The sequence below is a fragment of the Eumetopias jubatus genome, unplaced genomic scaffold (genome assembly GCF_037043125.1).
Source record: "Eumetopias jubatus isolate StellerSeaLion01/CBP00866 unplaced genomic scaffold, mEumJub1_p1.0 scaffold_10, whole genome shotgun sequence".
Classification (NCBI taxonomy): Eukaryota; Metazoa; Chordata; class Mammalia; order Carnivora; family Otariidae; genus Eumetopias; species Eumetopias jubatus.
Genome location: NW_028274816.1, coordinates 39,570,817 through 39,592,393, shown reverse-complemented (window position 1 = coordinate 39,592,393; position 21,577 = coordinate 39,570,817). Strand labels below are relative to the sequence as shown.

At 60.0% G+C, this 21,577-nt stretch overlaps 1 protein-coding gene across 8 annotated transcripts in view; it reads left to right on the top strand.

Moving 5' to 3' along the window:
- ANKRD11 (ankyrin repeat domain 11) overlaps window positions 1-21,577 on the top strand; it is a 191,886-nt gene that overhangs the window by 166,123 nt on the left and 4,186 nt on the right. For 4 of the 8 annotated variants that reach the window (XM_028093371.2, XM_028093377.2, XM_028093373.2 and 1 more), the window contains 7 exons: window positions 8,326-8,496; window positions 8,633-8,836; window positions 10,015-10,157; window positions 12,292-12,439; window positions 12,821-19,302; window positions 20,877-20,975; window positions 21,061-21,204. In XM_028093371.2, the coding sequence (XP_027949172.1) occupies window positions 8,326-8,496; window positions 8,633-8,836; window positions 10,015-10,157; window positions 12,292-12,439; window positions 12,821-19,302; window positions 20,877-20,975; window positions 21,061-21,204 (7,391 nt within the window). Of the gene's footprint in view, window positions 1-7,774; window positions 7,872-8,325; window positions 8,497-8,632; window positions 8,837-10,014; window positions 10,158-12,291; window positions 12,440-12,820; window positions 19,303-20,876; window positions 20,976-21,060; window positions 21,205-21,577 lie in introns of all 8 variants that reach the window. The other 4 variants (XM_028093385.2, XM_088027546.1, XM_028093419.2 and 1 more) reach the window with 3 other exon arrangements.

Genomic DNA, 21,577 nt, shown 5'->3' with positions numbered 1-21,577 from the left:
GACAGGTACTGAAACAGGACAAGCATGTGCGAAAATTGGGAGAAATGGCAGAGCACATAGCCTGGAAACGTGTCTATGCTGTGGCGTTTATTCACCAGGCCACAGGGGTCCCCCCGCCAACACCCTGTGCGGGTGTTTCCCACTCATACATCTGGTTAGATAAAAGCCAGAGGAGTGGAGTGGGTTTGGTTTTGCCGGCTAGGATATGAGGAAGGTGTCATGGGCCCCCAGGGATCCTTCACGGGGGTGTGACAGAGCCCATGGCTCTTGTGGCTGCACTGTCACAGTGGGGACAAGAAGGGGTAGGTGGGCGAGTGGAGGGGCCCATGGATGCACATGGACGTTGGGCTCTTGCCAGAACGGAGGGGCTTGCAGAGACTCTCTGACTCCGGCTTTAGGTCCAGAGGATATCAGACCAGGCCTGGAAATCCTCCCTCCTGTTTATGGTGCCTGTACCAGTTTTGGCTGTAGAGGCCCTGGTATTGCTGTTTGGTCGTTAACTCTCTGGATGGTAGGGGTCTGCGATTGGTGTCCAACCTCTGGGACGTTCCTATAAATTCCCCAGCAGCCTTGCTGTGAGTTCAGGAGACCGTGTTAGGGCTTCTTCTTCCTGGGAGAATGTGTTGCCTGAGTGGAGCACATTTGGGTAGGCGGATGTTCTTGGGCTGCCCACTCTGCTCTGGTTGGTGGGATTTTTCTGCGATGCCTGTTTTATTGTGATGTCGGCTTCTTGGGTTCGTGTGTTTCCAACAGGCCTTAAAGGGTCCATCTCTTGATGGCTAGCATTTCAGCAAGAGGCTGCCAGGTGGCTTCACCTGGATCCACATGGGTTCTGTCTGGGGTGTCTGGGAGGTTCCTGGGGCATGCGGGGAGTGCTCACGTTTCTCTTCTCTGCAATTCGTGGGCCTGGGTGAGGGCAGGGAGGGAGTCACCGTGAGGTAAAAAGATAGTGAAGAACATTTCGAAAACAAAATTTTCTAGGCTAGGACTCTGTTACAGACATCTTAATACATATGAAATACAATTGCCCTCATATTATCATCATCCTTTAGGGGTCTGATTTTACATCTTGTGTATCTGCTTTGTTAACAAAGCTAGATTTTCCACTAAGAGGATTCTTCTTTGGGTGTGTTGTGAGTGACTTGTATCAGGAGGCTTTCGCACTTGATGCTTGGTGTGTCGCGCACGGCGTTGGGAGGTGGGCTGCTGGGGCCCCTGCCAGGCCCCGCGAGCCCTGGTCCTCCTGCCCTTCCGGTGAGCAGAATACCTGTGCCAGGTGCTGACAGCTCCGGCCAGGTGCCTCCCAGCTGTGGGGCTCAGTGATCTGTGCGAGTGACTGAGGCCGGGGCCCTGCAGTCCCCTCGGGCCGAGGGAAGTTCTCCCGGAGTGGCAGACTTGGAGGGGCCGGGCCATCGGCTGACGGCCCCCTGCATCCCCACCCTGCCCAGCCCAGTCCCTGCTCCTGCCGTGGCCCTCCAGCGCCCTCTGCTGGGAAGATGCAGCCCTGTGCTCACCGAGAGGGGAACATGGCAGAAGGCTCCAGAACTCGGGGTTCTGTTTCCTCAGCTGTGCCCCCCAGGTGGGCAGAGGCTGCTGACCCTCTGCACAGGGACCACCGAGCTGCCTGAGAACGTTGTCCTGTTTCCTCGACCCCCAGGAGGCGACCTCCTCTGTCCACAGTGCTTAGTCAGGCCCGGCGGCTGCCTGCCAACAACAGCGCCGCTTGTCTGTGGTGAAAGCTGGACTGGACTTACTCTGTGTCCCAGCCGATGGAGTCCCGTCTCCCACAGGCGGCTCGTCACTTCAGCTGCCCACACAGCACCCTGGACGGCCAGAGCGCGCCTCAGAGCCAGGCCTGCCCCGGGGGGCACAGGAGGGGAGGGGCGGGCAGCGTGTGCTCGCCTCATCGCAGCCCTGCCAGCCCAGACCCCAAGCAGGTCTGACGTCTAGGAAAAACAGGCCAGGGATGGCTCTTCCTGTGGCGGCTGGGGAAGGCAGCCCCTCCGCAGAAGAGGAGGCAGGCCTCTCGGGGGGGCCTCGACCTGGCAGGTCACCTGAGGCCCTGCAGCCTGGCCCAGCCTGCCCCGTCTGTCTGTCACCGGCTTGACGCTGGCCTCCGTGTAAAGCGCTTCACCACCTGTTTCACCTGAAGTGTTAGGATGAAAATTATATGATGGCCACACTTCAGATGGGACTAATGTGTCTATTTTTTCATGTTTAAGTTTCCTCTCAACTTAAAAAATTCTGTAAGCAAGTGTTTAGGTCAGTTTACATGCTTACCTACCCTTTTCAGGCTTCCTTCATAAGCCTCCTACTCTGTTACGGTTTTCCGTCCCTTTAGTCTGAACGTAAGCTGTGCCCCCTTGCTCCCCGGAACCACCACGGTGGGCGCTGCCTGTCCCCAGAGGCCAGATGGGCCCCCCCCCCCCCCAGCCCCGCTTCAGAGGGCTGCCCTGTCAGAGGCATCAGGAGCTGGCCGCTGCTGGTTCTCAATACCTGGAAGTGTCTTTGGAGTAATGAAAAATTAAGATTTTCTTATTTTGACTTTATCTCATGAATGAGACTCTTGTGTCCTGTATCTGGGTATTTATTCAGCAACACTGAGGGGTAAACTACTCATTCACTCCGTGTTACGGGTTTTGGGGACATTCACATATTTACTGAAATCATGGTCCTCCTTGTTCCGTAAGATTGGTTGGGGCTGTCCCCTGTTTGAGGACGGACTCTGGCTCCGCCACCCGTGTCTGCAGGACTCCGGGGAACTCTGAACACCATGTGCTGCTGCACGCCGGAGGTGACACATGCCTGAGGAGGAAGGGCTTCTCCACTCGAGCGCTTACTTGGCGGGCCTGCCCGTGGTGGGCAGTGAGCAGGGCGGCACTGCTGAGTGCCGCTGCTGTGGGAGCCTCTGGCTGGAGAGTGCTCATGCCACCCACAGTGACACCATCGCTCTATTGTTTTCCTCCCTGAACTTGAACAGTTTCTTCCTGTACATACAGAGGGGAGTATGGATTAGCCAAGGAAGGCTCTTTCAACTTAAAGTTCCCAGTGTCCCCCATTTGCAGAGTAGGTGGGAATCTGCAGGATCGTGGCCTCCCTCAGGGCCCCTGCTGTCCACACAGTGTGGGTGAACCAGGCCCTCACAACCACCTTGGGTTCTGTGACTCTCAGGGAGGACTCCCAGGGCTGTGACTGATTACGGACAGGGTGCAGAGCAAAATCCACACAGGGGCAGGCACATGGGGCCCCATCCAGGGAAGCTGGCTGTGGCTTCTGGAGTCTCCTGGGAGGACCTTGGGTGGTGACGTGGCTGTTCCACCTGGTGGTGCTCCAGGGTCTGAGGCAGCGGCCGAGGGGCACTCAGAGGCTTGTGCAGACAGGTCCAGGGTCAGCAGGACTGATGGCATGGTTCGTACGCTGGGGCAGGTTTGGATTGTAATTTATTTGATTTATAAAAGTTCTCACTGTGCTTTGGGTGCCATAAAAAGGGGGGTCAGTGGTTGGGAGGTTGTGTCGTGTGGGCCGTTATGCCAGCATCACTTCCTGACCCCTGGCTTCCTCTTCATGGCCACGGCGGCCCACGCTGAATTCCCAAGCACCTGTGGAACTGGGACTGTGGTCGCCCTCGCCTAGAGAAGAAGAAATGCAGCTGTAGAGACCACACAGCTGCGACCCGGGAGGAAAAGGCAGATGTCAGAGAGGGGCCCCAGGCCCTCCTTTCCTGGACAGAGGAGACTAAGACCAGAGAAGCTGGGGGCTTGCTGAAGACTCCCTCTGTCTTTACTATGCGATCAGTGGTGGTGATGTTCTGAAAGAGGAGGGAGAAGCCAGTCACAAGTGCAGCCTGAACATCAGAGCGCCCCCACGCAGGTCGGGTGGGCGCTTGGGTCCTGCTCTTGCGGCACTTGGAGAAGCGAGCGTGAGACTTGTACCCCAGACAAGCCCCCTCGCAGCTCCTGGCCTGGTTTGGATCGCCTCCAGGGTGTGGACTGTCCCACCAGAAGTGGTTCTTTCTGGACTCTTCACATCGGCTTCAGGCCTGTGTCTGGTGTGGAAGGCTTGCTCCTGATGGTGGTGTGTCCCCGATGCCATCAGCTCTCCCTGAGCTCTTCTGATGTCTCGGTGAGCAATGCAGTTCCACAGCAGCACCACCAAATGCGCTCCTGTGGAGTGGGGTCAGAGCAGCGCTGACGTGGTAGGATTTTAGGGTGGAGCGTAGGGCTTACAGATTTCCCTTTTGGGCAGTGTGGTGGACTGTGTCTCCTGAAAAAGCCATCAACTAGAACAGCCCAGAAGTCAGAGATGTTGAAGGGCTCATTGAGCGCTGCAAGTCCCGAGGAGCCGGGAACGGCGGGCCGCGGGCCGCAGGTCTGTCAGGGCCACCGTGGACACGCCCATGAGAGCCATACCCGGGACACTGTGGGCAGGAAGAAGACTCCATCCCAGATGGGGCAAGGGGCTTTGAGACGTGTCCCCAGAGACTAATCCTAGCTTGTCCGTTGCTGGGCTGGGACCGGAACGTGGGCCATCCTGTGCTGCTGGGAATGCTCTCCGTCCCTCCAGTCCAGATCAGAGCAAATGCTAGTCCTCTCTGGAGAGAGGGGCTTCCATGCGGTTTCCGGGCCCCAGGGTTCAGACAAACACGAGTGTGCCGGGTCAGAACCGCAGCATAAGGAGGGGCGCTGTCCTGAGAGGGAGCCAGCCCCTGGTGTGGGGGTGCCGGGTACAGAGCATGAACCAGTGGATGCGGTAAAGGGGAAGTTGGAAAGCACGGGCGAGGAACAAGATGCTTCCAGAGAATACCACGTCGATTTTTGAAATACACAAAATGGGATATATGGAAACAAAAATTACCAATGAAATTAAAGCTTCAGTGGACAGATTATATAGCTCATTACATAGAACATAAGAACTCGTGGGGGCGCCCGGGTGGCTCAGTCCATTGGGCGTCTGTCTTCGGCTCAGGTCATGATCCTGGAGTCCCGGGATCGAGTCCCACATCGGGCTCCCTGCTCGGTGAGGAGTGTGCTTCTCCCTCTGACCCTCCCCCCTCTCGTGCTGGCTCGCTCTCTCTCTCTCTCTCTCTCTGAAATAAATGAATAAAATCTTTAAAAAAAAAAAAGAAAGAATTCATGGCTTGGTAGTTTCAACCAAGGAAATTGCCTGGACTGCGGAAGAGAAAGAGGAAAAGACAGGAAGTGGGAAAGAGTTCAGGGTGTCGAGAGAAGGCGGCTGGATGGCACCAGGAGGGCAGAGCCCTCGGCGTTTGTGCAGCAGAGCCCCTGAGTGTAGGGGCGCTGTCTGTTGTGGGCAGAACGCAGGTGGGTACGCACGTCACGTGGTGACAAGATGGCAGGGGCAGAGTGGTGCTGAGGTGGCCGTGGAGGCCAGAGGGCCGGCGACACTCCCACCTGGCTCCGGGGAGGAAAGCTGCCTTGTCGCCAGATGTCCGGGTTCTGCTGGGGAGGGAAGCACAGCGGCAGGAAGTGGAGTCTGGAAACCAGGGTCCCTCAGGACCACACGCCGGGAAAGGCCACGCTCCAGCCCTGCAGCTGTGGTGCTGTGCTCCAGGAGGCCCGGCTGAGAAAGGGGGCGCCTGCTGGGATCGGTTGTGGAGGGCGGGGACCCTGCATTTGCCAGGTCGGGGGCTGCACCTGAGAAGGGGTGGCACGGTGTGGCGCCCATGTCGCAGACCACAGCAGGCTCGCACCAGATGCAAGGAGGTGTCCCGTCGGCGTTTTTTCCTGACAGTGGCGCAGGGGCACTGTCCAGGCTCATGTGAAACCGTCACCCCCCCCCACCACCAGCTATAGTCAGAATACCGGGAACACACAGGTGCTGCTGGTGAACCACATTTCACCATCAAGAGATGGGCATCGGAGAAGATATGACTACATCTGGGTTTTTCCCCTGTGTTAAGACCCATAAGATGTCCTGTTTCCACTCTGGGAGAGACACGTGGGAAGGTGGGCTGTAAGGCCCTTCCCTCCAGGAGGGGTTGTCAGTGCCTTTTGTGTCCCTAAGCACTGTCCAGTGTCATCCAGGGCTCCTGGCCCCAGGAGAGAAAGGCCCGCTGGGGCAAAGGGCCTCCCTGCACACAGTGTCTTCACATCCTCCATGTGATGTGACTGTGCCTTCTGAGACCACAGGCCTGGTGCTGTTGCATCCTGCTCTGCCGTGGGGGCACGTTCTGTTACTGCAGAAAGCCCTTTGGGCAAAAGGCCCCAGGTGGTTTTCAGCTGCCACTCACAGGAAATGCCTCTCTTGCCTCCCCAACTTCTAAGGGATCTAAGCCTGTACCATCGCTTGTACTGCGCCCAGACCCTGCCTTGCCCCTCCCTGGGTCCACTGCAGTGGAGAGCCCGGCTGGGCCTCTGGCTTTGTCCTCTGTCCCCGTGACCAGGAATCTTCAGCACCACACGTGTTTCTCTGAGCTCCGCGTTCTTCCTTCTCCAGTCGGCTTCCTGTGTCCACTTCCCTGGGGGGAGGCAGCAGCGGCCTGAACTGTGTATACTCAGTGGGGGCACCTTGGGCAGGGGCCCGAGAGGCTCCGGTGGTCCCGGGAGACTGGGCAGAAATCGGGTCCAGACTGCAGAGCATGGGAGTGTTCTAGGGCCCAGAGCCCTGTGCTGGAAACACCGCGTCGGCAGGGGCGTCATAGAGCGGTTGGTCAGCCTGTATGTGCTGGGGGGACGGTCCTGTTTCTACATGAGAACGTGTAAGGGAGCAGCCCGTGGCTGAGTGAGAAACAGAGAAGGCGGGTAGAGGCAGGGTGCACCCAGACAGAGGCAGGTCAGTGGCGTGCTCAGCCGTGGGAGAACTTTGAAACCAAATGCCCCGACTTGGGCTCTGTGGCCCCGAGTCACTCTGGAAGTATGGCTTAACTTCTTGGGACCCCGGGGGGCCACGGGGCTGCTGCTGTGCAGGTGTTCGCCCCGTGCAGAGGCTCGCCCCGCCTCTGCCAGCGTGCGGGTATTACGGGATGGCATGCGTGAGCGGGGTCCGTGTCGCTAGGAGGAATGTTCTGGAATTTACTGCTTCTCTAGGGCTGTGCCTGGTGGGTGGGTTAGAGACTAACTTGCGGTGGCCTGTGGTGCCTGAGGAGCCACCACCCAAAGCACAGGGACCCACATTCCAGCAGGGTGCGGCTTTCTCAGGAAAGAGCGGCTCATGGAAAATGTACAGGGCTGCATCTGTGGGGCTGGGGATGTTGTCCTGGAGTGGGGCAGGCGAGGCAGACGGGAGTCTGTCTGGTCCGTCTCTCACAGATGGCACCCGCCTCCCGAGGGCAGACCCCATCCAGCGAGGCAGCTCTCCAGTGCGCTGAGTGGAAAGCAGGAGGAACACACACCCCCCCCACCCCCCTGAGAGAAGAATTTCAGGGACCCGAGTCTCCCACGGTGACCCTCCTTCCCCGGCTGCACTTTGCACCCCGTGACCTAGAATGCCCCCTAACCACCCCGGCCCCCTGCACAAAGGCCCCACCCAGCACGCACGGGGCAGTGTGGGGAGGGTGCAGGCTTCTGGTGGATCCCTAATTCCCCAGCAGGAGGGGCAGCTTTGGCTCCTGGTTCATGGAGTTTGGGGGTGTATTTTCTCTCCCTTACCCCTGCCCCTTCTCGAAGAAACAGCACAACGTGCTCGTGTTCAGGGCTGGCAGGGTGTTTTGTTACGGGTCAGACAAGTGGAGGATGTGCGCGTCCCGAGGAGGCTGACACGGAACGGCTGAGCTGTTCCATCGTATCTGGTTAGTGCTCTGTGTTGATGCCTTTAGATGCCTCCAGCTCAGTCCATGTCGTGGTACTGCAAGGCTGGTTCGCTCCTCGAAGGGCCATGGCATGAAATGGAGGTCCCTAGAAGCAAGAAGAAAGGTACAGTACTGACGAGTCGGCCTTGATCTATTTATGTATTTCTAAACTGTGTTTGCCATTTATATCTGCACTGTTTGGAGGCGGGACGGGGAAGGAGGAATCCGAGTGTGCACACATGTATTTAATAGACGGAGACCCGTCCTGTGTGAACCAGGACACCGGTGAGGGGCCGTCCCACCGCCTGGCGCGCGGCGGGCAGTGTGGGGAGGCACCTGAGTGGAGCGAACGGTCGGTGGGGGCCGAGGCGGAGCAGGCTTCATTGGCTGATCACATGGTGTCGAAACTGTTCCCACTGGAGGTGATGACAGGCGGCACGGTGCTGCCACCTCTGCTCTTGCCCTTTCCCTGTGAGCTGTGAGGTGGGAGGCAGGGGCTCCGTGGCACCAGGGAAGGCTCCAGGTTCTGAGGACGGCGTGGCATGAAATCTCCCCCTGTCTCCTCCACCACCTCACAGAGAAGCAGGGTCCTGAGCGGAAGAGGATTAAGAAGGAGCCTGTCACCCGGAAGGCCGGACTGCTGTTTGGCATGGGGCTGTCTGGGATCCGAGCCGGCTACCCCCTCTCCGAGCGCCAGCAGGTGGCTCTCCTCATGCAGATGACTGCCGAGGAATCTGCCAATAGCCCAGGTGAGCCCCCAGGGTTGGGGTAGTCTTGGGGACGGGTGTCCCCTTTCCCTCGTGGAAACGGCCCAGGTCCTAGAGGCCTCTGTGACCGGGGAAACGCCCCACTGACGCCCCCGCTTGTCCTCTCCTTGGCCTGCAGTAGACACAACACCAAAGCACCCCTCCCAGTCGACAGTGTGTCAGAAGGGGACACCTAACTCTGCCTCAAAAACCAAAGACAAAGTGAACAAGCGAAACGAGCGCGGAGAGACCCGCCTGCATCGCGCGGCCATCCGCGGGGACGCCAGGCGCATCAAGGAGCTCATCGGCGAGGGCGCGGACGTCAACGTCAAGGACTTCGCAGGTGAGTGCTCACAGAAGGACAGGAGGTTGCGCCCCCCTGCCTCCACGGAGCCCTCTGGCCGAGCGAGCGCACGCGCCGGGGCTGGGAAGGCATAGCCCGGACCCGGGGGTCAGCATGGCACAGGGCAGATCCCACTCTTAGACCAGTGTGTAATTTGCTGTTTCTTAGAAGGAGGAATCCGTATTTTGGGAAATATTTCAAAGTAAGATCGTTTTATTTTTCACTGTTTCCAAGAGAATTGGGGAATTTTTGGATACCACCCTGCTCTGTTCTAATAAACCCCAGTTCTGTGGGAGAGGGGTCTGCCTCTGGCGTACTTAGGGAGAAGCTGCACCGCCTCTGTGCCTGTCAGCCTGGGGACACCTCCCACTCCCCAGGCTAGAAACATCTCCCCGAGCCTGCCCTTGAACTGAGCACAGGAGTGGGGGTTTCTCCCCTGGCTGAGACAGCTGAGCGTGATTTACCTGAAGGGCCTGTGATTGCGGTTCGGTCGGCCTTGTGTGCACAGAATCCTTGCGCTGTGTTCTGCGTGGGCCACAGAGTCCAGCCCTGTTTGCTCTGCTTTGGGGAGAGCATAGATAAGCAGAGCAGTCTTCGTGACAAACCCGTCTCGGTTTTTCCTGCTGCCTTAGTTGGTAGTTGTCTGTCAAACCTAATTTAGCATCTTTTTTAAAATATCAATTTTCCTAGATCAGGATTTTCCGAAGTACTAGAATTTGTGTCCATGGGGGTGGGCCCTGTTTGCACACTGACATTTGAGGCCATGCTTCCTGGTGTCCTTCTGAGGCTCTCGCCGAAGCGGCCACCAGGGGAGACCTTCTGGCGTGGCCTCAGCCCTGTGCTTCACCAAGGGCACGCTGCCAAGCCTACGGCTGTGGCGACAGGCTCTGCGTCCTCCCCAGGTGCCTCCCCAGCCTCCCCGTGTCCTGCGCGTGTATCGCTGTGTTCACCAGTCCTCTGCCCCCATGGTCCTTGCAGGTTGTTAATCTCCAGGGTTAACAAGCTACTCGTCGCAGGGCAAACAAGGTGCCACAGTAAAGGGCACTCGGGGTCTCCTGGGACCTTAGCCCTCCCATGCAGGGCACCACCACCGTCAGGGCCCCTGGAGAGTGTGGCCGCGGGACAGGAGTGGTGTTCTTGAGGATTAAATAACATAGGTCCTAAGTGTCTGTTTCCAGGCTGGACAGCGCTGCACGAGGCCTGTAACCGCGGCTACTACGACGTCGCCAAGCAGCTGCTGGCTGCGGGCGCGGAGGTGAACACCAAGGGCCTGGATGACGACACCCCCCTGCACGACGCTGCCAACAATGGGCACTACAAGGTGGGCGCCTCCCTGCATATCCTCTGGTGGGCCTGCTGGCCAACGCGGGTGCCATTCCGTTGTCCCCGCTGTCCCGCACATTTGGCAGCCACCCCCCCCCCCCACCTCTGCTCATCCTGGGTCAGCACCTGGTGGCCCCTCGCAGCCTGTGGACAGGGCCCTCCTCTGGCCACGCAGTGTGGCTGGGTGTTAGCAGGTGATAGGGTTCAGGAGCTGCTCCCTGCCCTGGCCTTGTCTTTGTCCTTGTCCCTGTCGCTGTGGTATTCACGGCGATGCAGCACTGAGGGATGTAGCCAGTACACGGGAGGACCGCTGTAACCAGTCCAGGAGCAGTGAGCACCCAGAGATGGCAAGGCTCTCGCTGCGGTCACTACCCGACCATCATGAGGAGGCCCCGGCCAGAGACGCACAGTGGGGCATGGCGAGGACAGCGCCTGTAGACCAGAATGCACCTCTGACGCTCCCTTGTAGCTGCCCTGCCTGGTTGCTTCTGGCAGACGCCAGGGAACCGGCAGCACCGAGCGTGTGACGAGTGGTTGGAAGGTGACAAGTCACCGCGGTGCGGGGAGGGGCTCCGAATGAAAAGATGCCCATGGTGACTTGGAAAAATCTGGACGCGGGTTATGTACTTAATGGTAGGGAATATAGTATATTTTTTAGGTAAGATAAAAGCATTGTGGTTTTTTGTTTGTTTTAAAGGGTCCTTTTAGAGAAATGTACTGAAAAAGTTTATGAAATGCATGGGATCCACTAAAAATAGGGGACTGGGGGCTTGGGGGGAGGGTTAGGGGTGACAGGCTGCCAGTGAGTGGGGAGGAAGGGGGTTGCCCTTTGCATCTCTATCCTTTTATAATAATTATTGTGGAACTGTCTCATGGGATAGACTGGAAGTGTGGTGATGGGTGCAGGGCAATGGCCCCCAGAGAGATCCCTGCCCAGGTGCTGGGACCTGGGACCCTGGGACCTCACGTGGTAAGGGGACTCCACAGATAGGAGTGAGCAAAGGATCAGAAGTGGTGGCCTTGGATTATCCGGGGTGGGGGGGGGCAGCAGCCTTCAGGGTCTGTGTGGCAGAAACCCTTTCCCAGCCGGGTCAGAGTTACCAGCAGGAGGGAGGAGAGCATGAGGGCGGCTTGCCCTGCATTGTTGACCTTAGCGGAAGGGGGCAAGGGACGTAGTGGCTTCCAGCAGTAGGGACAGCCCTTAGCAGGCAGCCAGCAAGGACACGGGACTAGAGTCCCAGCACTGCAGGGGGCCCCCACACACATGGAAAAGAAGAGGCCAACACCACACGCCTGTAGGGTCGGTGAGGTGCAGATTTGGCCTGTCGGAGGGCAGAGTGATTTGCTGGAGCAGGCAGCTGGGTCCCCGTGAGGGGAGGCCATGGCGTCCTAAGCAAGAAACGGGGTGTGAGCGATGAGGCTGTCCTTGTTAAAGGTTCTCTTCACGCTGCATTTTCTGGACCAAAGCTGCGACTGGATTCAGTATTTGCACTTGAGTCCAGGGAGCTGACTGTCCCGGGCATGCAAAGCTGCCCCGGGTGTGTGAAGCCCAGTTGCTGAGTGCAGACAGTTGAACACAGCTGCTGAAATGTCACCCTGCGTGTCTGTCATTCACAGGACCACCCTTACCTGTGTCAGACAAAGCACGGCTTTGAAAAGAGGCTTTTCTAAAATAAATGAAAACACGAAATAAACCTACTTACAGAAGCTTGGTCTTTGTTTCCTCTCTTCTGCCAACCCCCCACGCCCCCTTCCCCCCAAACTTCCAGAACCTTTCTGCGCCCACCAAACCCTGCTGGATGGCAGCTCATCCTTGGTGGGAGGGGAGTGCGCATGTGAGGAGCTTTCAGGGAGGTGGGGACCCCGTGCAGAGGGAGGAGGACTCCTGCAGGAGCTGGGAGCCGTTCCCTGTGGCGGAGAGCTTGGAAGCAGGTGGGGCGCCGCCAGGCCCCTTCCTGCAGGAGAGGCTTGGGCCTAGAGAGCCCACTGGGCTGTGCTGTGTGCAAGGCTTCTGGTCCTCGGCGGGGGGGCGGGCACGGTGGGGGAATGGGCTACAGTTGGACACAGACGGGCACGGTAGCGCCCTCTTGTTTCTCAGGAAGCTCCCTCATGTGCCTGTTGCTGTTTTGTAGGTGGTGAAGCTGTTGTTACGGTATGGAGGGAACCCTCAGCAAAGCAACAGGAAAGGCGAGACGCCACTGAAGGTGGCCAACTCCCCGACCATGGTGAATCTCCTGTTGGGCAAGGGCACCTACACATCCAGCGAGGAGAGCTCGACCGGTGAGTGGCTGGGCACCGCGCCGTGTGTGCTGGCTGGGGCTGGGAGCACAGGGTCTGGGCCTGTTTGTGCTGCTGTGGTGGGCACGGTGAGCTTCCCCGTATCTGCCGACGCCTATGCTTACGGGAGCTTCTGGACTGCCAGGACCCTGTCGCCGGGGGTTTCCGTGCCAGCAGTCCCGCAGGCTTACTGCTTATGTGCCAGCCCTGCCTTCACACAGACCTCTCTCTGGTCAGCCTCCGATTTCACCAAATCAGGCGACGGGCTCCCCCTCCCTTCCCCTGCTGAGGGCAGCCCGGACCTCGTCTGCTCTGTGCCCTCCCCGTGCATGTTCTGGGTGGTGGCTGTGAATCTGTCTCTGACCTCCCCCTCCCTGTTCCCAGCAGAGAGCTCAGAGGAGGAAGACGCCCCGTCGTTCGCCCCTTCTAGCTCAGTTGATGGCAATAACACAGACTCTGAGTTTGAGAAAGGCCTAAAGCACAAGGCTAAGAACCCAGAGCCCCAGAAACCTGTGACCCCCGTAAAGGACGAGTACGAGTTTGACGAGGACGACGAGCAGGACAGGGTCCCTCCAGTGGACGACAAGCACTTGCTGAAAAAGGATTACAGAAAAGAGACTAAATCAAACAGTTTTATTTCCATACCCAAGATGGAAGTGAAAAGTTACGCTAAAAATAACACAATTGCACCAAAGAAAGCAGCTCATCGAATCTTGTCGGACACCTCGGACGAGGAGGACGTTGCCGTCACTGTGGGGACGGGAGAGAAGCTGAGACTCTCGGCACACGCAGTATTGCCCAGTAACAGAACACGGGAGCCTTCCAGCTCCAAGCAGCAGAAGGGAAAAAGTAAAGTGAAAAAGAAGCGGAAGAAAGAAACAAAAGGCAAAGAGGTGCGATTTGGAAAGAGGAACGACAAGTTCTGCTCATCGGAGTCGGACAGCGAGTCCTCGGAGAGTGGCGAGGACGACGGGGACTCGGTGGGGAGCTCCGGCTGCCTCAAGGAGTCCCCGCTGGTGCTGAAGGACCCCTCCCTGTTCAGCTCTCTGTCTGCCTCCTCCACCTCGTCCCACGGGAGCTCTGCTGCCCAGAAGCAGAACCCCAGCCACTCGGACCCGCACGCCAAGCACTGGCGGACAGACAATTGGAAAACCATTTCTTCTCCCGCCTGGTCAGAGGTTAGCTCTCTGTCAGACTCTACAAGGACGAGACTGACGAGCGAGTCTGATTGCTCCTCTGAGGGCTCCAGTGTGGAGTCGCTGAAGCCCGTGCGGAAGAAGCAAGAGCACAGGAAGAGGGGCAGCTTGCAGAGCGCCCTGTCCGAGAAGAAGAGCTCTTTCCATGCCACTGTGGACGGGGCCATTCCGAAGCTGGACAAGGAGGGGAAGGTCGTCAAGAAACACAAAACGAAACACAAACACAAAAACAAGGAGAAAGGGCTGTGTTCGGTGGGTCAGGAACTCAAGCTGAAAAGCTTCACCTACGAGTACGAGGACTGCAAGCAGAGGTCCGAGAAGGCCATACTCCTGGACAACGATGTGTCCAGCGAAAACAAGTTGAAGGCCTTGAAGCACGACAGGGACCACTTCAAGAAGGACGAGAGACTTGGCAAGATGAAGTCGGAGGACAAGGAATGGCTCTTCAAAGAGGAGGGGGTCAAAGTTTCCAAGGATGAAAAATCCCTGAAGAGAATCAAGGACGTGAGCAGGTCTTTCCGGGAGGAAAAGGACCGCTTCAGTAAAGCAGAAAAGGAGAAATTAGTGAAGGAAAAGTCTCCTAAAGAGGAAAAACTGAGACTTTACAAAGAGGAAAGGAAGAAAAAGTCCAAAGACAGGCCCTCAAAATTAGAGAAAAAGAATGACTTTAAGGAGGACAGACTTTCGAAGGAGAAAGAAAAGACTTTCAAAGAAGAGAAGGAAAAGCTCAAAAAAGAAAAGGTTTATAAGGAAGACCCGTCCGCTTTCGACGAGTACTGTAACAAAAGTCAGTTTCTGGAGAGCGAGGACACCAAGTGCAGCCTCTCCGACGACCAGCAGGACAGGTGGTTCTCCGACCTGTCTGACTCGTCCTTGGACTTCAGAGGGGACGACAGCTGGGACTCCCCGGTGGCAGACTACCGGGACGTGAAGAGTGACGCCGTGGCCAGACTGATCCTGGAGACGGCCAAGGACGACAGCAAGGACAAGAGGCGGGAGAGCAAGGGCCGCGAGAAGCGAGACTGCGGGGACAAGCGGAGTGACAGGGACGCGCCCTCCAGGAAGAAGGACAGGGACTGCGTGGACAAGAGCTGCGAGAGGAGGAGGGAGCAGGTGGAGAAGCTCAGGGGTGTGCCCGCCTGCCTTCCCGAGAAGGACAAACGGAGGAGGGAGTCGGCCGAGGGCGGGCGGGACCGGAAGGACCCCCCCGAGGGCGCCAAGGAGCGCAAGGACGGCAGGGCCAAGCCCGAGGAGGCGGGCCGGGAGGAGCTGAAGGAGCCGGGCGGCGAGGCCGGCTTCAAGGACAGGCCCGACTGCGACTTCGGGAAGGGCCTGGAGCCCTGGGAGAGGCTGCACCCGGCCAGGGAGAAGGACAAGAAGGAGAAAGTGAAGTTAGAGAAATACAAGGACAAGTCCGGTGACAAAGATAAAAGCGAGAAATCCATCCTTGAGAAATGTCAGAAGGACAAGGAATTTGACAGATGTTTTAAAGAGAAAAAAGACCCCAAGGAGAAGCATAAAGACAAGGAGAGGAAAGCTGCTCTCGACCAGGTTAAGGACAAGAGGGAGAAGACTTTCCCTGGGCTTCTCTCTGAGGACTTCCCTGAGAAGAAAGACGAGAAGAAGGGAAAGGAGAAGAGCTGGTACATCGCAGACATCTTCACCGACGAGAGCGAGGACGAGAAAGACGAGTACGCGGCCAGCGGGCTCAGGCCCGGGGAGGCCGGGGACACGCCGCGGGTGGACGGCCCCCCGGACGCCGACCGGCACCGGAAGCACTCCGCCGACCGGCAGCACTCGGAGAAGCAGAAAGACCGGGAGCTCCGAGAAAAGAAAAGGGAGAAGGGAGCCCTGGAAGGGGGCAAAGACAAGAAGGAGAGAGTCCTCGAGAAGCACAAAGACAAGAAGGACAAAGACTCCGCAGAGAAGTACAAGGACAGGAAAGACCGGACGTCCGTCGACGCCACCCAGGAAAGGAAAAACAAACAGAGGCCCCCAGAGAAGGCGGAGAGGAAGCCCCCCGCCGAGGACAAGGCCAAGAGCAGGCACCGGGACAGGCCAGACAGGGAGCACTGCCGAGACAGGAAGGCGTCGAGGAGCACGGAGGCCGAGAGGAGCCTGCTGGAGAAGCTGGAGGAGGAGGCCCTGCACGCGTACAGGGAGGACTCCAATGACAAGGCCAGCGAGGTGTCCTCGGACAGCTTCACGGACCGCGGGCCGGAGCCGGGCCTCAGCGCCCTCCTGGAGGTGTCCTTCCCAGAGCCCCCCGAGGAGAGGGTCAAGGAGAAGGAGAGGCACAGACACTCCTCGTCCTCGTCCAAGAAGAGCCACGATCGAGAGAGAATCAAGAAGGACAAGTCCGAGAGAAGAGAAAAGAGCGATGATTACAAGGACTCTGGCGGCAGGAAGGACCCCAGCCAGCACGACAAAGACTTCTCCGACGCCGACGCTTACGGGGTCCCTTACGGCACGAAAGCCGACGCAGAGGACGCGTTAGATAAAGGCATCGAGCTCTTCTCCGCGGAGAAGAAGGAGAAGAACGACTCCGAAAGAGAACCCTCCAGGAAAGCAGACAAGGAGCTGAAGCCCTATGGCTGCAGCACCGCCAGCGGCCTCAAGGAGCGGAGGAGGAGGGAGAAGCACCGGGAGAAGTGGAGGGACGACAGGGAGAAGCACCGCGACAGGCACGGGGACGGGCTCCCGCGGCACCACAAGGACGAGCCGCGGCCTGCGGCCAGAGACAGGGACAACCCTGCAAACGCCCTCAGAGACAAGTCCAGGGAGGAGGGCCTGAAACTCGGCGAGACCAAGCTGAAGGAGAAGTTCAAGGAAAACCCCGAGAAAGAGAAGGGCGACCCGGCAAAGGTCGGCAACGGAAACGAGAAGCTGCCGGTGTCCAGAGACGCGGGCAAGAGAGACGCCCGGCCCAGAGAGAAGCTTCTGGGCGACGGTGACCTGATGATGACCAGCTTCGAGCGCATGCTGTCCCAGAAGGACCTGGAGGTCGAGGAGCGGCACAAGCGGCACAAGGAGAGGATGAAGCAGATGGAGAAGATGCGGCACAGGTCCGGGGACCCGAAGCTCAAGGAGAGGATGAAGCCCGCCGAGGATGTGCGCAAGAAGGGTCTGGACGCCGCTCCCAAGAAGCCGCTGGCGCTGGAGCCCGCCCTGAAGGACAGGAAGCTCAAGGAGCCCGCTCCTGCCCCGCCCACCGCCGAGAACAAGCCCCACCCGGGACCAGCTGTGGACGCGAGGGACTGGCTGGCGGGACCGCACATGAAAGAGGTCCTGCCCGCTTCTCCCAGGCCTGACCAGGGCCGACCCACCGGGGTGCCCACGCCCGCGTCCGTGGTGTCGTGCCCCAGCTACGAGGAGGCCATGCACACGCCCAGGACGCCGTCCTGCAGCGCCGACGAGTACTCTGACCTCATTTTCGACTGTGCAGACCCCCAGCCCGTGTCCAGCACGTCCGCCCGCGCCTGCTCCCCTTCCTTCTTCGACAGGTTCTCTGTAGCGGCGGGTGGGGTTTGCGAGACCGCAAGCCAGACGCCTACGAGGCCGTTGTGCACAAGCCTTTACCGTTCGGTCTCCGTCGATATCAGGAGGACCCCCGAGGAAGAATTCAGCCCTGGGGACAAGCTGTTCAGACAGCAGAGCGTCCCCACCGTGTCCACTTACGACTCACCGGGGCAGCACCTGGAGGACAAGGCCCCTGGGCCCCCAGGTCCTGCCGAGAAGTTCGCCTGCTTGTCTCCGGGGTATTACTCCCCAGACTATGGCATCCCCTCCCCCAAAGCGGACGCTCTGCAGTGCCCGCCTGCGGCCGCGGTCAACACCACCCCCTCCCCAGAGGGTGCCTTCTCTGGTTTACAAGCAAAGTCCCCCCCTCCACACAGAGATGAGCTGTTGGCCCCATCCATGGAGGGAGCCCTTCCGCCTGACTTGGGCATCCCCCTGGATGCCACGGAGGACCAGCAGGCCACTGCCGCCATCATCCCCCCGGAGCCCAGCTACCTGGAACCACTGGACGAGGGGCCCTTCAGCACGGTCATCACGGAGGAGCCCGTCGAGTGGGCGCACCCGGCGGCCTCGGAGCAGGGCCTCTCCTGCAGCCTGATCGGGGGCGCCCCTGAGAACCCCGTCAGCTGGCCTGTGGGGCCGGACCTCCTGCTTAAGTCCCCGCAGCGACTCCCCGAGTCCCCGCAGCATTTCTGCCCCGGTGAGGCCGTGCACCCTGCTGCGCCGGGGCCCTTTGGGGCCACAGAGCCCCCTTACCCAGGCTCCCCTGACTCGTACCCTCTGTCGGCCACCGAGCCTGGACTTGAGGGTGCCAAAGGCGACGTGGTGGAGGCGGTCCCCGTCCCTGTCTCCGCCCCAGAGGAACCAGCCGCCTTTGCCCCTGCCTCCAGGCTGGAGCCTTTCTTCTCCAACTGCAAGCCGCTGCCGGAAGCAGCCCCCGACACGGCCCCGGAGCCTGCGTGTTTGACCACCGTGGCTCAGGTGGAGGCTCTGGGGCCCATGGAAAGTAACTTCCTGGAAAATGGGCATGACCTGTCGGCCCTCGGCCAGGTGGAGCCGGTGCCCTGGCCCGATGGCTTCCCCAGCGCCGAGGACGACTTAGATCTCGGGCCCTTCTCGCTGCCAGACCTTCCCCCTCTGCAAGCGAAAGATGTTTCTGACGTCGAAACAGAACCTGTAGAAGAGCCTACCCTTGTCCCTCCAGAAGAGACCCCGGCGGGGCCCCCTGTGGTCCTGAATGGCGGGGATGGCCCTGCCGCAGCCGCCGAGGACCAGCCCCTGCGGCCTCCCGACCAGGTGGCCCCCCGGCTCGCCGCAGAGCCCGAGCCCGAGCCCCCGGAGGAGCCCCAGCCAGATGCCACGGTGGAAGCCGCGGTGGAAGCCGGGGCCGTGTCGGAGGGGAGGGTCCCCGAGGACTCTGACTCCAGCCTGGGGCCCGCGCCGGCACCCCCTGAACAGCCACCCCCAGGGAGCGGAGAGGAGGCGGCCGAGGGCCAAGATGCGCCGGCCGCATCCCACAGCGTGCCCGACGCCCCCGTGGATGGCTCGGCCGTGGCGGACGGGGCCGGCCCACTTGACAGTGCCAGTCTCGAGGGGCCGCTGGGCAGCATCCAGCCTGAAGTGATGGAACCAGAACCCAAACCCGCGGCCGAAGCCCCCAAGGCCCCCAAAGTGGAGGAGATCCCCCAGCGCATGACCAGGAACCGGGCCCAGATGCTGGCCAACCAGAACAAGCAGAGCTCGCCCCCCTCAGAGAAGGAGCCCGCGCCCGCCCCCGCCCCCCGAGCGAAGGGCCGCTGCTGTGAGGAGGACGACCCCCAGGCCCAGCACCCACGCAAGCGCCGCTTCCAGCGCTCCAGCCAGCAGCTGCAGCAGCAGATGAACACGTCCACGCAGCAGACGCGGGAAGTGATCCAGCAGACGCTGGCCGCCATCGTGGACGCCATCAAGCTGGACGACATCGAGCCCTACCACAGCGACAGATCCAACCCGTACTTCGAATACTTGCAGATCAGGAAGAAGATCGAGGAGAAGCGCAAGATCCTCTGCTACATCACCCCTCAGGCACCCCAGTGCTACGCCGAGTATGTCACCTACACGGGCTCCTACCTCCTGGACGGCAAGCCGCTCAGCAAGCTGCACATCCCCGTGGTGAGTACCAGGGCGGGGCTGGGACCCCCGCGGGCCGCGTGAGCGCAGACGCCAAGCCAGCAGGGCTTGGTGCCCTCCTGGGGACCAGCCTCCCACACGGTGGGCCTTGCTGATGGGGCGCCTCGGGGTCAGGAGACCGGCTCACTTGGCTCTGTGAATGTCCCCCCTCCTCACCCGGGACTGCCCACCTCCCGCGTCACGCACATCGACACAGCCGTACCGCTCCCTGCCACTCGGGGAGCCCCCTCTAACACCCAGTGCCTCCACGGACACCTAGGCCTGGCCCCTCTGAGTGAGTCCCTCCACACTTCGGTCCTGTTTCCCAGTGGCCGCACGTTGCTGATGCGAAGCCAGGCCTCCATCCTTCTTACACTGGAGCCCGAGCAACCCTGGCCCCTTTCCCACCTCCTCCAAGTGCACCCTTCACGGGGTTCGCGGGCCCCTCCACCCCGAGGGCCTGTCCCTAAGCCCCCAGCCCCACCCGTGGGCGCTGCACCCAGAGCCTCTGGTCCCTTTCGTCTACTCTGTTCCCTTGGCTGCCTGATCATCCTCCATTGGCACCCAGTGACCCCGTGTCCGTGCAGACGTGACCCTTTCAAACCCCGCCATGCACACCGCATCCCAGCCCCCTCGAGTGCACGTCTGGGCCGTCAGGCACACATCTTGCACATCCCCTGCTGCTCCCGTTGCACACCCTTCCCCTGGGTGGGCTCCTGCCTCCTGCTCGCACAGCAGAGCCCAACCTCTGCTTTCCTCTGCTCGCTCCCAGCCCGCCCAGCCTGCTCCACGTGCAGGTGATTTGCTGCCTTTTGTTTTTTTTTTTTTTTTTTTTTTTTGGAGGGGGGCATCGCACCTTGAAGAAAAGCAAGAACTTCTGTTTTTTGCTGGGAGAGCCCAGGCACACAGCCCACATCGCCAGTCTCAGGGGGACCCCCCCCCCCCCCGCCAGGGGTGTCAGCGTTGGATGCGTGTGCTCTGAAAGTTGGTGTCTGAGCTGGCTCTCCACCGGGGCTGACATCTGGTGTGTTCTGATCAAGGACCCGTGGCTCGGAGCATCAGGCTCCGGGGGCAAGGCACTGAGAGCGCAGCGCCTGGGCCACCACCCGCCTCCCACCACGGCCCAGGCCCGCACTTTGGCTGCGGAATGGGGGACGCTCCCAGCACAGCTCTCCCCGATCCCAGGCTGCCCTGGGCCGGAGACGAGGCAGCTTAGCCCTGTCGGTCCTGGGGCGGGGAGGATTAGCTGTTTGGTCTCGTCTGGGACACCAGATCCCAAAAGAATTTGACCTGGGATCTCTGTTGAGTGAGACGTTTGGTTGCCTTTTTCGTTTAAATTTTAAATGTTTTCAAAACAGAGTACCATGACCATCGTGGAAAGTTTGGGGTCACTGTGGTTTACATAGCTTCTGCTTACCTTCCGCTGGGTCTCACACCTTCTTTCGTAGCGCCCGCTCTGTTTTCCTTCCTGTTGCCACACCACGGGCACCCAGGCTGTTTGGGAAGGGTGGGCAGAGGGCAGGCATCCTGGTGCAGGTTCACAGCCCCACCAACCCCCACCCCCCCCATGATTGCAGATTGCGCCCCCTCCCTCTCTGGCGGAGCCCCTGAAGGAGTTGTTCAAGCAGCAGGAGACGGTGCGGGGCAAGCTGCGTCTGCAGCACAGCATCGAGCGGGTAAGAGGGGCTGTGGGTGTGGGGCGTCGGGCCGGGGCACGGCTGGCCCGCGGGAGGCCTGGCTCATCCGGCTCCTGTCCTCCAGGAAAAGCTCATCGTCTCCTGCGAGCAGGAGATCCTGCGGGTTCACTGCCGGGCGGCGAGGACCATTGCGAACCAGGCGGTACCGTTCAGTGCCTGCACCATGCTGCTGGACTCGGAGGTCTACAACATGCCCCTGGAAAGTCAGGTGGGTGGGCACGCATGGTCCCCGCCGGGCCGTTGGGCTTGGGCCACACCATAGGCAGTGAGTGGAAATACCCGCGTCCCACAGATCGAGTGGGCCTGGGGGGGGGTGGGGGGCGGCGCACGACCAGACAACAGCACGTTCAGCGTGGGTCCTCAGGGACCTTCGGTCACTTACATTTTCCTGGAAAACAAACATAATTAGGATGAGTCACCCCTAGAGCTGCTGCTGCAGGGGCTGCCCCAGGGAACGGCCCAGTCGGAAGCGTGGACAGAGCCAGGCGCTGCAGCCAAGGGCCGGGAGGTGTTGAGCATGCAGCTGCCCACCATGGGTGTGCTTCCTTCCGCCGCGGTGGCACCGTGGCCCTGCTCTGTCC